Raw genomic sequence first — 14866 nt, 5'->3', positions numbered from 1 at the left:
TCCGGCGAATGCTTGACATTTGTTGTCTAGCTCGTTGTTTACTGTGTAGTCCTGTCCTATAAATCACCGATTAGGGTAAGTCACGTCTAGCATCGCGCACTTACCCATTGTTAGCAGCTCCGCAGTCGTCCGGCCGCGCTGACCGCGCAGCCTGCTGTTTCAGATCTGAAGCTCGGAGAGCTGGTGCACGATGACATGTTCGGCCTGTTCGACGCCATGTCGGCCATCGAGATGATGGACCCCAAGATGGACGTGGGCATGCTGTGCAACTCGTCGCAGCGACAGATCCGCAGCTTCCAGCAGGCGGTCGAGGTGAGGCGCCGAATATACGCAGTGGACTGATAGAGGGTGAGCTGATCCGCAGTCACCGGCTGGCCCGGTCCGCTGTTACAGCTGGTCTGATATTCCGCTGTTACCGACCGGGGTCTCATTTCTTTAACCGACTGGTCCCATTTCTAGTACCGATCAGTCCTTTTTTGTTGGAAAGCGGTAACCGGCCGACTCATCCGCTGTTACTTATCGATTGGCTGGTCCCATTGGCTGGCTGACCGCTAGAATGGTCGGAGTGTAATCGCCACGCCGATTGTGGATTGCTCTTGATCGTAAATACATTTCATTCACCATAATTCCACCTCTTAGTTTGACCTGCCACACCCCACAGTCGCCCCCCCCCCCGAAAGTCAGTGCGGATGGAGGGGTCCACTGTTCCCTCCATGCTCTCCCTTAGCCCACTCCTGCCGTCCCCTTCCCGCCCCTGCTCTGCTGTGCCTCTTGACCCGTCTGCTCCCCTTGTCGACCCCTCACCGACTGACTCCTCTCCACTCGACCCCACAGGACGGCCTGCTGAAGACGGCCGACCTGACGCCGCGCGAGCAGCTCGGTGTGATGGACACGTCGCTGGCCTACCTGCTCTCCTGGCTGGAGGGACACAGCCTCACGCAGACCGTGTCCACCAACGCCTACCTGCAGGCGCCCCACAGCATCCAGGACCGGTGTGTCAAGGCGTTCAGCGTCGCCACCATCCAGCTAGTCAACACCATCTCGGAGCTGCTCGTCCAGGTGTAAGTGATGTGACGTGGTCGAGGGCTGGCGGCGCTGGCAAGGACTGGTGCGAGGCTGGTGGGCTGGGGTGGAGGTCCGTTATTTTGTATCAAATATGGGATATTAGGTAATGAATGATGGCTAGCACTAGCAGTGTTAACAACATATGAAAATATGCATATGAATGTTCTGCTTCTTTATTTTACCTAGCATCGAGTAATATCAAAGTGGTATCATAGTTATGCCAATTAGTGTTTCTTTTCAACGTCGTCTTGCGACTGGGTAGTGCCAGTAGGCACTTATGCTTGGTTTATTTCGTTCACTTGCCATAGCTCGGGGAGCAGCCGCATTATAAGCACAGTATACCATACCACTATACTATCGACCTCTGTAAGCTTACCAGTCATGTCGAGCCTGCTGCCTCGTGAGTCGTGGGTCCGTCTGACACCGCCGAGTGCTGATCAACGTCGGTAGAGTGCTGTAAACCAAACTCCGCTGACCGTCAACCCTCCTTTTCCTGTGCGATTCGCCAGAGCGCTACTGTACGAGGAGGAGGACTTCCAGCCGCAGTCGCTGCCCGACCGGACGGGCGTGACGCCTCTGCGCGCAGTCGGTATGCTGCGGGAGGCGGAGGAGGACGTGACGCGCGAGCTGCGAGCCAGACGCAAGGCGGGAGACACGGCTGCCAGAGAGGTGAGAAGGCCGGAGGATGCGTTAGGAATGTGAGTAGGAGAAGCTAAAGAATCAGAATCAGAATCAGAATATTTCATGACAATTTCATGACAAAGGTTGAGTAGGAGACGCTAGGGAGGTGAGAAGACACGGCTGCTAGAAGGGAGATGGGAAAGACGCTAGAGCAATGACCAATAAGCATCAGGTCAGGTCAGTCAGTTAGTGAGGTCAGTATTGGAGGCAGGGGATTAAGGAGAGTTTTCGATTGAGATGACACACTGTGTAGGAGGCTTGTGTGGCGAGCGGTCAGTGGTTATGCTGTGGGGACTGATGGTATTTTCGTGTTGAATGACACAAAGATAGACGTCGCCTGGATCGGTTGCCCTCACTGGTCCTTGTCGAGGCTGCGCCACAGTTGAAGGCAAACTTTTAACCCTCGCCCCGTTGGGGGGGGGGGGGCCAATTTGCCCCCCTGTGGTTTTTCCTGAATAGCAAGAAAACGGCGGCGCGAAGCCAAATTTTCAGTACCTTCCCGGGCATCAATTTGACACCTTACACAAAATTTCAAGTCTTAGGTCACCTTAGGTCAGGAGTTATTGAGGTCAAACTAAAGTCATGTTCGAGCAAAAATGAGCAAAAAACATGCAATCTTGAAACGCTCACCAAATCTACATTTACCAAGCAATTTCAAAGTTCTTTACATAGTCATGTAGACAAAAAGCGACGCTACAAAACTGCTATCTCAGATTTTCAAAATTTTGGGTTTTTGACCCCCAAAAATTCACAAAAAATTGATTTTTTAAAGAAAAACTAAAAAAATGCAAAATAAATCCGCATTTCGAAAAACCGGAATATATGTGATAGTCCCTGCGCTCTTCTATATACATACCCAATTTCAGATCGATATCTCGTTTTTTTGGCCAAGTTATAGCGAAAAAACTGTTCAAAAATGATGACGTCAATTTTTTAACTCAATTTTTAGCGATTCTAGACCACGTAGGGCAAAACAAAGACCACCATTGAACTCCCCGTGACGAGCTGCATCGAATCGATACCCATTTTATGCAAAAATATCAGCTTTGAAATTTGACCTGACCTTGACCTGACCTTGACCTGACCTTGACCTGACCTTGACCTGACCTTCACCAGAACATAATCTTAACTGACCCCAAAGGCTGCCTGACCCACATGATCGTATTTGGCATATAAAATGGACCATAATACATGCATCACGTGATATTTTCATATTGTGACCCTCAGTGACCTGACCTGGTATCAGTGACCTCAAATAGCAAAATATGTGTTTGAAGAACATTTCCCCATCGATGATTTTCAATGAAATGCATTTTACTCGATTTTACAACGCATTTCTTGAAATGCCTGTAAACGGTGAAAATTCGACCTTTGACCTGACTTGTGACGTCATCGGTTTGACCTAGGTCAATGAAATTGGGTCACAAGGTCTATCCAACACCGTTTGCCGCTTGTCGCTAGGTTGCGTGGTTTTCGAGATCTTAGGGGGGGGGGGGGCAAATTGCCCCCCCCCCCCCCGCAACAGGGCGCGTTGCTCGGCATAGCCCAACGGGGCGCGGGTTAAGCTTGGGACGAACTTACGTGCTCCGCCTTCTCCCCATAGGAAACCGAAGAGCTCGTCGCGGTACAAGCGCGGTTAAAGTTCTTTCGCTGCCTGTTTCAAGCTGTGCTAGCCTTCTCAAAAAAGGAGAACCAGGGTCTGGAGGAGGCGTGGAAGGCGCTCACCTCGGCCAAGGAGCTGCTGCCGGTGCTGAAGAATACGTGCCCCATGGGTGCCAGCTACGAACAGGTGGAACAGGCGGCCAAAGGTGCGTACATCAGACTTATTTAGCGCCACCACCAAACACTGATTGATTTCTAAATGGACTGCTGTTGCCGCTTTGTATTATAATAGAGTTGTTAGTCTCAGTCTCCACTTAGCAACTTTTTCTTAAGCTTTGTTACATTGTGTTTATGCTGATTACAGCTGGCTTATAAATGAGTCAGCAGTCACCAAACTGTGACCCTTATTACGCAGAATATTTCAGGCATCGGCTCGTTTTCTAGTATAAATCACGCACCCATTTGTGCTCCTGCTCTCCCTCTGACACCCAGCTGCGGCCCCCTACGTAACCATTCCCGGTGTTGCCCTCTGTCGACAGGCGGCCACCTGGTGACGATGGGTTTCGACCCGCTGCTGAACCAGCGACAGCTACCGCCGGCGTTCCCCCGCTACCCGCGGCTGCGTGCGTTACCGGCTACCATGGACGAGCTGACCGCCCTGCTGGACCGGCTGCTCCGGCTGCGCACCGTGCTCGAGTGCAAACACCTGCACGCGCTCATGGTGGGTGGTGGAGGCCGGGAGGCGGTGGGGTTGGCTTTGTTGTATCATCGTGACCTGGTCTGTGCTTGGGACTGCCTGTCGTTCCGTTTGGAGGGTGGAGTGAGGGGAGAGGCTGTGTTGGGTTGAGAAAGGAAGGAGTAAGTTGACTGTAGCATGCTCAAGAAAATCAGATAAAAATCGTAATGTTGTGCCGCCTGCAGCTGTTGTGTCATCAAGCAACACAATTGGTTGAAGACTGGTAAGATGAAGAGGGACACTTTTTGTATGTATGGACTTCGAATGGCAACGTATTACCGAAAAGTTGTATATCTGGGACCAGTCTTGGTAGGCGTACTTTGGTTAATATCCACCTGTTGTTTCGTGACTGTTTCGCTGTGCTGTAGCACCGTGCACCACTATCCAAGTCGTTCTGCGTAGGGCCCACCCGTCTTCCCCCGGTATGAAGAATCACTCCGCTCCCTATCGTCCCCTTATGTGACCGGTCACCCCGCCTTTCGTCTTCCGCTATGACCGATGTTTGACAGCCTCCCCTCCCCCCGATATGACCTCGCGCCCTCTCTCGCCCCTCTTAGTGACTGTTTTCTCCGGCCCTTCACCGCCTGCAGGACTACATGCAGGCGTTCAGCGCCACCAAGCCGTGCGTGTTCTCTCGCACGGTGCTGTTTGTGATTGCCGAGCCTCTGCACGGCCTGAGCAGCCGACCGAGCCCGGCTGGAGCTCAGACGCTGCTGCAGGCAGCGCGCGCCTTCATCGCGCCGCCCTCACTGGCGCCCAGATCACCGGTACTCGGCAATGAAAAGGTACGGGGATGAGGGAGGGAGGGAAGCTTGGGTGTGTGGGGGAGAGGTGTGGGGGCATGTGTTAGCATGAATAAAAAGTGCGGTAGAAAAGACTAGAAATCGTACAGTCTGCAGTCGCTATTTGAAATGAGTGATATGATAAATGCAACCATGTTGAACAACAAATCATGCGACAAGTCACTAAGTATCCAGTACGCTGTTTAGTGTTAGTAAGCATAAGCTGCGATGTAGGATAAGATTAGTAAAAAAAGAGATAAGAAAGCGCTCTTGAATGCTAAAAACTTCATCAAACTCTGCAACCTGTCTTGACTACTGAATATACCGAGATGGACCTTTAAAAATTCGGATTTACAAGTGCAACATTTTATCGTTGATTCCAGCTCGGATGCTAGTTTTATGTATGCTTACTTACGTCAAAGGTTAGTGCCATTCCTAGAATTCAGGAATCGCGAAGCACGTTACCAGGCGGCCACGCTGATCAGTGTAATCTCAGTCTGTCCGGGTTCCCCAGCTGCCGAGCGGATGCCCATTTTTTGTTCCTTTTCTGCTGCCGGAGATATGCGATTCTGTGAATGTTATGTTGTTGTGCGGCTCGGTTGCCAGGTGGGCCGGCGGCTGCCGTCTCGGTTTCTCGGAGAGGATACTCCGTCACATTCAGTCCGCAATAATATCGTGACTCTGCGATGTCAGTTGTCCTCGAGCGCTCGCAGTTTCGGACTATTGTTGATTGTGTGCTCCCACGAAACATTTCACGGCCCTGTCCTGGCATGTCTATATTATGTTGTTTCGTTGTCCACACCGTCTCCTCAAGACATTCCATTTCGTTGTCCTGCCAAAAGTTCATTGTGTTGTTAGGGATGAATGCGTTTTTATTGTTATTCATTCGCAAGAATCTGCTAATGGATTCATATTTTCCGCTTTTTGATGTCAGATATGCAAATTTTGATGGCTGATGACGCACATGCTCCTTTTACGATCCATTTAGGTACCGTACCTAAGCACAAAAACGCATATCACAGGCATTTTACACCTCCTTTTAGTGCTGTCAAAATTCGTCCACACTTTTTTTATCCCCTTTTGTGGGACTCGTGTAAAAACGCCCCATTGGCCTAGTCTGTCGGCGCTTTGCATGCCGTTTGTACACTGATGTGACTCTGGATTTATTGGTGTAACCGTGGGTTTATCGACGTGATGACGGGTGTGGGTTGTGGGTGTGTCGCTCAGCTGTGACTGATGGGTGCTCCCGGTATGGCCATACTGTGTGTATCGCTGCAGTAACTGCTGGTGTATTCTGTGACAGTGTGAGTGCCGCTGTGATCGTAAGTGTGCCATAGTGAGCACTGACTGACCAATGACCAATGGCCAATGACCATGCTGTCTTCGGCCCATGAACACGATGGATGCGTTCGTGCGTCGGCAGTGTGACCGTGTGTGCTGATGTGACCCTGGGTACACTGATGTGACCTAATGTATCCTGCCCTCAGGCCAAGGACGCGGTGGACATGTTCATGTGCCGGTGCCAGGCGGCCTTCTACCAGCTGCTCCAGGTGGCCGGTCACAACCGAGCGCGGCAGCGACAGAAACTCGAGATGGTGCTGGCTGACCTGGCCGGGCTGCAGGAGGAGGTAGGACACCGAGGGAGCTGGGTCGCGCCGCGGGGAGCACAAACTTGGCTGGCAATAGGAGGATATGTGGCACGTATGAGGGCCGGGTGTGCTGACGCTGAGGTATTCTGTTTGGGTTATAGAAGTTTGGCAAGACGGCTGGGAATGGAGAGCTCCTTCCGCGCCCTACAACACGGGTCGTGCCTCTTTGGAATGGCCAAGTATGGGCAAAGTATGCATGTGCCGTAGGCAACGCGCCGATGTGGTATCGCTGGGGTGACTCGTGGATGAGCTAGGAGTCGCGTGACTGTCGAATTATCTTGCCCTGATACTGGAGGGAAGCTACAGAAACGGTGTCCGTCTGTGGTAGTTGCGTGGGAGGGGAGGGAGGGGGGGGGGGGAATGATTGTGATTCTTGCTACTGCAGTTGTGTCTCATTCCGCACTGTCTTTCGAGACGGAGTTTTCAATAACATTAAATTGCTCGCATTATTGTGACTTAAGTCCGATACACCGCCTGGCGCGTGCATGCCGAGCGAAACATGATCTAGAAAAACGAGTATCGTGCGAGTTACACGATTCGTCGGAAAGTTATTTCATCCACAAAAGAAACGAAATATACCATTCGAAAGCTGACGGTGAGTCGATTCCAAAAAATGTTATTTTTATCAAAATCTACGATGGCCTTTTTCAAAAACTTCGTTTTTATAAAAACGTAATAGTTTTTAATGAACGGACCGTCAAGGACATTCTTGGAATCATTGGCATGTTTTTTCGTTTTCCAGGGAAAGCTGAATGCCAAAAGAACAAAATGCAGCAATAAAATATTTTCAAATATGAGTATACGTGTCTCACAGCCGGCAACAAGGCGCAATCACACAACTGAGCGTCACGATGGATCAAATTCAGCCAAACAGAAGCGTGAAATGCCCCTTATCGACTCGCAGACCCGGCGCTCTCGGCCCGTCTGACAGCCACGGAGGGGACGTTCGGGTCTCGTCCTGCTTAACAAGTGTCAAATTTGTTTGTTTAACGGTCCATATCGTTATCAAGGCTATTCAGGATACCTGCGAAGAATGTTCATTCTTCTGCTAGAATTACAACATGCTTTAACACGCGCAGTGGAAGGGGGGGGGGCGGATTTCGCCCACCCCTCCTGTTTTTTCGCCAATAACTCGCGCCGCAAACATGATATTAATGTGAAATTTTGGCTACCTGTCCAGAATTGAACTGCAGATCTTCTCATGCAAGAAATAAAAAAATCGGGTCACAACTTTTCTAGTAATAGCGGTGTAAAGTCAAACATCCTGCCGCCGCGGCGGCGCGGCGGCCGGCGCTAGACGTTACGCGCCGCCTGAATTGTAGACTGTGCCGGGGCGGGATGGTTCCGTCTTTACATCGCGCTCCTTACCGCTGATTACATTCGATTCGCGTCAAATTTTGTGAGAAGACTAAGAAATGTACAGGCAATCTTATGGTCAAAGAATTTTGAAAATCGGCCGGTAACAACTTGAGTTATGAGTGTGTAAACACAAAATTGTGATTGCCGCGTTTCCCGCGTCCGCCGATCCCGCTTCAGCCGGCGACATCTTACGCTTAGCAGGCTTCTAACTGCCATATTTATTGTTGGATTAACAAGAAATTCATCATACATACTCACAAATGTATGTTCTTTCGTATAATGAAAGAAAAAAGAAAATCGGCCGGTAACTTTTTGAGTTATCGGCGTGTAAACGCAAAAAAGTCGCTAATATGGCAGATTTGACCACTTTTGACCTCATTTGACCTTGAAGATATTGACCTAGGGTCATGAAATTCACACACAACAGAGTTCCCCTGGGCCCCCACCTACCCTCCAAATTTCGTCTTTCTAGCTCCAGTGGGAGCTGAGATCTTAGGGGGGGGGGGCGACATCCGCCCCCCCCCCCCTTCCACTGGGCGTAGTACTCGCAACCCTTCCACTGCGCGTGTTAATTTACATTTTCTTATACAGGTTTTGCTCAGTCCCGCTGCGCTCACTACCCGCGCAGGGAAAGTTAGCGGGGTTTTACTGTCAGAGGCTGTACCAGTGACAGCTGTTCGGCCCTGCGACCAGTCAAAAGCTCGCCCCGCCCCGCCGGGCGCTATCCCCACCAGCCCAGCTGAGGCCGGTACAACCTCTGATAGCTCAGCGCGGCCAACTTTCCTTATATGGGCACAATGCCTAGCTGAATGGAGCAAAGTAGACATCAACAAATGCAAATTCGATACATGATGTGAAAATGACAGCAATGAATCTTCCTCTCAGGTATCCTGAACAACTAAAGTACCGACTTGAATCGTTGAACTAACAAATATGACATCCGTTTAGTAGGGCGACAGCCGAACGTCCCTTCCGTGGCCCGTCAGACAGCCGAGAGCGCCGGGTCTGCGAGTCGATAAGGGTCATTTCACGCTTTTGTGTGGCTTACAGCTACTTTGATCCATCGTGACACTGAGTTGTGTGATTGCGCCTTGTCGCCGGTTGTGAGAGGCGCATATTAATAGTTGAGAATATTTTTCGCTACATATTGTTCTTTATGCATTCAGCTTTCACTGGAAAACGAAAAACATGCCTATGCATTCAAGAATGTCCTGAGTAGCTCGTTGAATAAAAAATTATTACGTGTTTACAAAAACACAATTATTGAAAAAGGCCATCGTACGATTTCGATAGAAATTATATTTTTGTAATCAGCCTTCCGTCAGCTTTCGAATGGTATATTTCGTTTCTTTTGTGGATGAAATGACTTTCCGACGAACCGTGATAACGGAGCCAAGTAAATTAAAGAGGGTGTCGTGATGAGGGTAGGACGGTGCCGGTGCCGGTGACCCGGACTTGTCGGCCAAGGCTTAGCAAGTTCCCTGAAGGTGAGGGCTTACTGTAGTCCCTCTCTTGAGGCGAAAGATAATGCGGGTCCTTCGGCAGAAGTCTGTCAGCGGATAGAGTAACGGAGGTTTCAACACCGGTGTGCTGTAAGAGTTAAAACTAAGTACTGCACTGAATCGGTCCAAGAATTTCTGACAGTTTCTGCCGACTGTCCTCACAGCGACAGAAGATCGGAGGCCTGAGACCATTTTTACCAAAAGAAAGAACTGCCGGTTATGGTTTTCTTTTTGCCTAAAGCCGCTCGCGAATTTCGCCGGCCACGTGGAAAAATAACCACTGATATGGAAAATAATATCAGCCTATCAGCCAGCCTAACTAACATGTTTTCACATAAGCTGTATTTTTTTTTTGCGTGGTTGTTTAAACTTGTGGGATTTTTAAAGAAATATGTAGTACTAGCAGACGGATATTTTTTCTGTTGGTAATTCTGGCCCCTGATCGCTCCCAATCCTGGCCAGGGCATTCCCTGAGATGGTGTTTCACAGGCTTCTTCTACCGTTTTCTCCGCCCACGGCTTGTCGCTGTCGGGGCCTACACAAATCTGCTCGGCCCCAGCTGTTGCTTGCATCATTATTCTCGTTTCCAGTGCCATTTTTAAGAATCCCCGCGACTTACCAGGTTAGCAGTGTCCAGGAATGCGAGGGATCATTTGAATGCATTCGTAGAAACGGCGTGCCGGGCGCTGGCTAAGTCGCTTCGCACGACTTCGACGAACCCCTGTGCCGAGCGACTTAGAGCTCCGAGCAGATTCATAACCGTGTCTAAAAACGGACGGCTGCATTCTGCCGGCCCGTATCGACAGATCTAAAAATGCCAGCTGGATTTATGCCTTTAAAAAGTCGCATTCCATCGTGTTATCCGGAGATCAGTCTCGTTTGCGATTCGTTCTATATGCACCGGCACCCTGATATGTGATCGTCACCAAATAGGTCCGCAGCATCAGCAATTTGTCAGCAGGTAGCCGCTACTGGCGGCAGTCAGCGGCTTGGATGCACGCGAGCAGCTCGTAACTGCCCTGCCAGCTAGGGTGCCGATGTGCTCCACCGTTAACGTAATCAATCTGCACTGGTTTGACGCCCCTTTCCTGCTAGGTATTGGCTCCGTGACTGTAAATAACACTCATTTTATCGAACTCCGTCCATGAGTGATGTCATCATAATGATTCCGTACTGAATCAGTCCGCACCATCGGTATTGCAATGTATTAGGGAAAGGGGATCATGTATTAATCACGGATGAAATCATTCATGTATTAGAGAAACTAGGTGATGAAATGCAGGTTATTTATTCACCCCAGCTGTTTCTTTTCTATCTCCCGTCCCTTCTCTCGCTCGCTTTATCTTCAGCTCACTACGTTGTAAACATTGACTTCCAAAACATAGGTAACTATTTTTATCCGACTGCTGAACCGTTCGCTGCTCCTCGTTCTAGCTATGTTCGTGTCCAATGCAGTACGTAATCTGCCAATCTTTCGTGCTACATGTGGCACATGATATTGCAATATCTTTTCATGATTTTCAAATAACCAATTTAAAGGTTCAGCGAGATATTCTGCTGTACCTTCTGTTCCCCCACAAGCTGCGGGTCGGATTGGCGGCCCTCTCCACGGCCCTTTCCCCTTATCCTCGGTGTTCCTGCTCTCCCCAAGCGGCGGTGTCTATCCGTCCCCCTGACTGACGCCCCCTCCTCCCGTTGTGTCCGTCAGGCGGAGCGTGTGGACACGCTGCTGCACGCGCTGTGCCTTCAGCTGGAGCCGGCGCGCCACCACCTGGTCTGCTTCACCACCTGGATCCTGTACCACGTGCTGCGCGTCATGATCCAGTACCTGCTCTCGGGCTTCGAGCTGGAGCTTTACAGCGCCCACGAGTACCACTACATCTACTGGTAGGTGAATTGAGTGTGTAGTTACCAGTATATCTATTGGTCAGCGACTGTAGCTGGAACTCTACGCGCACGAGCATCTCTACATCTACTGGTCAGTGGTCAGACATGATGGCAGTCGTACACCCTAGTACCTCTGTAACTGGTCAGTATTCCGTATCCATTAACATTGACTTACTAATGACCTCGGACTAAAATATGATAGAAATTAGAAACTGCCCAGTAGCATTGATAACCGAGGAAGCCGTGAACCTTCCCGATAATGTCTAGCGTAAGCCGTAAATCTCAGTCGAACCAGACGTGTAGTTTTGATCTCAAAGCTAGGGCCCGGCCGGCCGACAGTGACGGTGCGGTGAATCCTTTACTACACCTTGCCACTCTTTCAGGACCAAGGGTGGGGCGAGAGTCAGGGTACTCAGTGCATTTAACCACTGCACTGATCGTCAGGGTATTTAGTGCATTTATGTAACCACTGCACTGATCGGCCAGGCTATTATCCCGAGACGAAAGATGCCATCGCTCACTAACTAGTCATAGATTGATTGAAAGCTGGCGTTTCATGGAAAGACCTAGCCTTTGCTGGCTTTTTCTACCCAGTTCTGATGAGCTGAGTAACGTTTGACGTCAAAATGTCTTAGCTCTGAAAAACCCGCCAGTCACCGTTTGGTGTGCGGTGTGACTGATGCAATGTTTCCGATCGGTGCGGAGACATGTGTCGACATGGATGTCTGACACTGCGCGCCCACTACCGTCCCGATAAACACGCGTTCACTGAATGTCATTACATGCCGCGGTCATGTCCCATTTGGAGTGCGCTCAGCACGCGCGGCGTTTCGGGGTCACTGAACACTGAGCAGGTCTGTGGTGACGAATCACTTCGCGGCCGTGACCTTTGGACATTCTTGTGAACTAGCTAAACATCTCTGGTATGCGGGAGAGGCGCGAGACATTTATGAGACACTCAACGATAACATCTCAGCTATGTGACCGTGAGCGCGACTTAAACGCATTAACTGCTAAGCCAGGCGTCTCATCTGGACGTCGCCCACGGATAGGGCGGTCCCTCTGACTATCTCGACTGTGAGCTGAGCGTGTCAGTGTACCCTCTGACCTCCCCTTCCCGGTGCACGTACAGCTCCCACACCAAGTGGTTGGTTGCCAACGTCACAATAATCGACGAGTGTTGATTAATGCGTCTATAGCCTGTTACAAACATTGCTGAAGTGTCGGCACGAAACCTCTTCTCATTTTACTGGAGTGCCGCGGAGTTCCACAACCTTAACCTTCCAGGCGGTGGGGGGGGGGCATTTTTTTGCCCCCCCCCTTTAGTTTTTTCGATATATCTCGAGAACCGCTGCGCCGATCGTCACCAAACTTTCAGTACCATCCCGGGAGCAGCTAGCGCACATGGTGACCAAAAATTTTTTCCAAAGGCTACGATAGGTTGGCCGCTAATGACGTCAGAGTGACGTCATTTTTGCCATTTTCGACCCAAAAAAAGGTTTCGCGGGAAGAGCTGTCAGGCCTACAGCTTTAGAGATACAGAAAAATGTTTCAGACATAAAAGGTGTGGAATTAAAAAGGCTACAAAACTGCTATTTCGGTTTTTCGAATTTTTTGGATTTTGACCCCCAAAAATCAAAAAATAGATTTTTTGAATATAATAGCTTAAAAATCCAAAAAGTTTTTTGAATTTCGGAAAAACCAGAATATATGTGATAGCCCTTACCGCCTTCTATCTACATACCAAATTTGAGATCGATACCTCTTTTTTTGGCCAAGTTATAGCGAAAAAACTGTTCAAAATTGATGACGTCAAATTTTCAAACTCAATTTTTAGCAATTCTAGACCTCGTAGCGCAAAACAAAGACCACCATTAGACTCCCCGTGACGAGCTGCATCGAATCGATACCCATTTTATGCAAAAATATCAACTTTGAAATTTGACCTTTTTTGACCTGACCTTGACCTGACCTCCACCAGAAAGTGACCTAAACCGTACCTGATGGTTTTGTAACCAACACCATTGAGTTGGAAATGAAAAACTGGCCATAAAACATGCATCGCATAACGTTAGTAAAGTTGGGCTCATATGGTGACCCTTGGTGACCTTTGGTGACCTGACCTGTGACCTGACCTGGTATGACCAGTGACCTCTAATAGCAACATATGTACTAGACAACTGACGCCTTATCGCTGATTTTCGACAAAATGCGTTTTACTCGGTGTTATAGCGCTTTCCCTAGAAGCCCCGTGAACGGTGAAACATTTTATCTTTGACCTGACCTGTGACGTCATCGGTGACCCCGAGGTCAATGAAATTTGGTTTCCCTCGACAAATTTGACAGGGCTATCGAACGCCGTTTGAATTTTCCGGATCCGTCCAGTAGTTTCGGAGATACGGGGGGGGGGGCAAAAAAGTGCCCCCCCCCCCCCCCACCGCGCGGAAGGTGGCTGGTAGGCCCACCGCCTGCCGGGTTAAGAAAACCTCGTCCTTTCACTTAAGTATCTCTGGACATATACTAACACCCTCTCCTTCCGTGAAGATGTTGGGCGTGACGGTCGACCAAACACTATCCTGGGAAGCGCACATATCCACTGTTGTCAAAAAGTGCAATTCCATCCTATTCTGTCTCTATAAAATTCGACATCACCTTACCCCCGAGGCCCGACAGCTTCTTATCCAATGTCATGCCTTCCCACATATCCGATACTGCCTCTCCGTCTGGGGCGGGGCCGCCGCATGTCACCTTCAGAGAGTGCAGAGGGCGATAAACTTCGGGGCCAGGATCGTGTCGGGGGCACGTGCGCGTGACCATGTCTCGCCAATTCTGAAGGAGCTGGGCTGGCGTGGTTTATGACCGTGCACCACGACTGCGTCCGTGTCTTTGGCGCATTGAAGGACGAGCGAGCTCCCGCCGCGGTCCGGTCCTTGTTTGTCGCCCGGGCCGATTTATCCCAGCGAACCACCCGAGCGACAGTGGAGCGACAGTATGCTGGAGCCTCCTTGCTTTCGGCTGGCCATGTCGCGTCGCGCCTTTTCTTACCGGGCGGCCTCGTCCTGGAACCGCCTGCCGTCGACCGTCACCAGCTCCGAAACGCGAGCTGAGTTTTTACGTTTGCTGGATACGTGCTTTTAATTTTTATGTTTACTCATCAGTGTGCATCGTGCTTCTTTTTCACCCTTTTCTTTTTAATCGATGTCTCATTTATGTATTTTGACTCAGGCATGACATTAACCCACCATGTGGAATGGCCTGTAAATACACTGTACTGTACTGAATACAGCAGCTACGAGAGTGTCTGTGTCATTCAAATTTACTATCCCCTAAACACATCGGCTGACCAACCACTAAATGCTGTGAGAACTTTACCTCTCGGAATGTTGGAATGGCTGCAATGGTCCTCCCCAGCTGACTATCCTGACTGGTATGTGAGATGACTGTGTGTGCCCGGGCGCCCTCTCACCGCCCCCCGGTATTGACGCAGGTACCTCTCCGACGAGTGTTTTACGGCTGGGACGGTCCCTCCTTGACTATCCTGGCTAGTATGTAACCTGGGTCACCCTCTGACCGCCCCATCCCCGACACGGGTACCTCTCCGAG

The 14866-nt window shown here is 50.0% G+C and overlaps 1 protein-coding gene across 2 annotated transcripts in view; it reads left to right on the top strand.

Annotated features, from left to right (window-relative positions):
• LOC122382401 (N-alpha-acetyltransferase 35, NatC auxiliary subunit-like) overlaps positions 1-14866 on the top strand; it is a 40980-nt gene that overhangs the window by 22286 nt on the left and 3828 nt on the right. For both annotated transcript variants that reach the window (XM_043367656.1, XM_043367657.1), the window contains exons 3-10: positions 164-312; positions 835-1061; positions 1575-1734; positions 3350-3554; positions 3888-4069; positions 4675-4869; positions 6354-6494; positions 11085-11263. In XM_043367656.1, coding sequence (XP_043223591.1) covers positions 164-312; positions 835-1061; positions 1575-1734; positions 3350-3554; positions 3888-4069; positions 4675-4869; positions 6354-6494; positions 11085-11263 — 1438 coding nt within the window. The remainder of the gene's footprint in view (positions 1-163; positions 313-834; positions 1062-1574; positions 1735-3349; positions 3555-3887; positions 4070-4674; positions 4870-6353; positions 6495-11084; positions 11264-14866) is intronic.

The sequence above is a fragment of the Amphibalanus amphitrite genome, unplaced genomic scaffold (genome assembly GCF_019059575.1).
Source record: "Amphibalanus amphitrite isolate SeventyFive unplaced genomic scaffold, NRLGWU_Aamphi_draft 000139F_arrow, whole genome shotgun sequence".
NCBI classification, from domain to species: Eukaryota; Metazoa; Arthropoda; class Thecostraca; order Balanomorpha; family Balanidae; genus Amphibalanus; species Amphibalanus amphitrite.
Note: the sequence above shows the minus strand (reverse complement) of the source record. Positions and strands in the feature narration are given on the sequence as shown.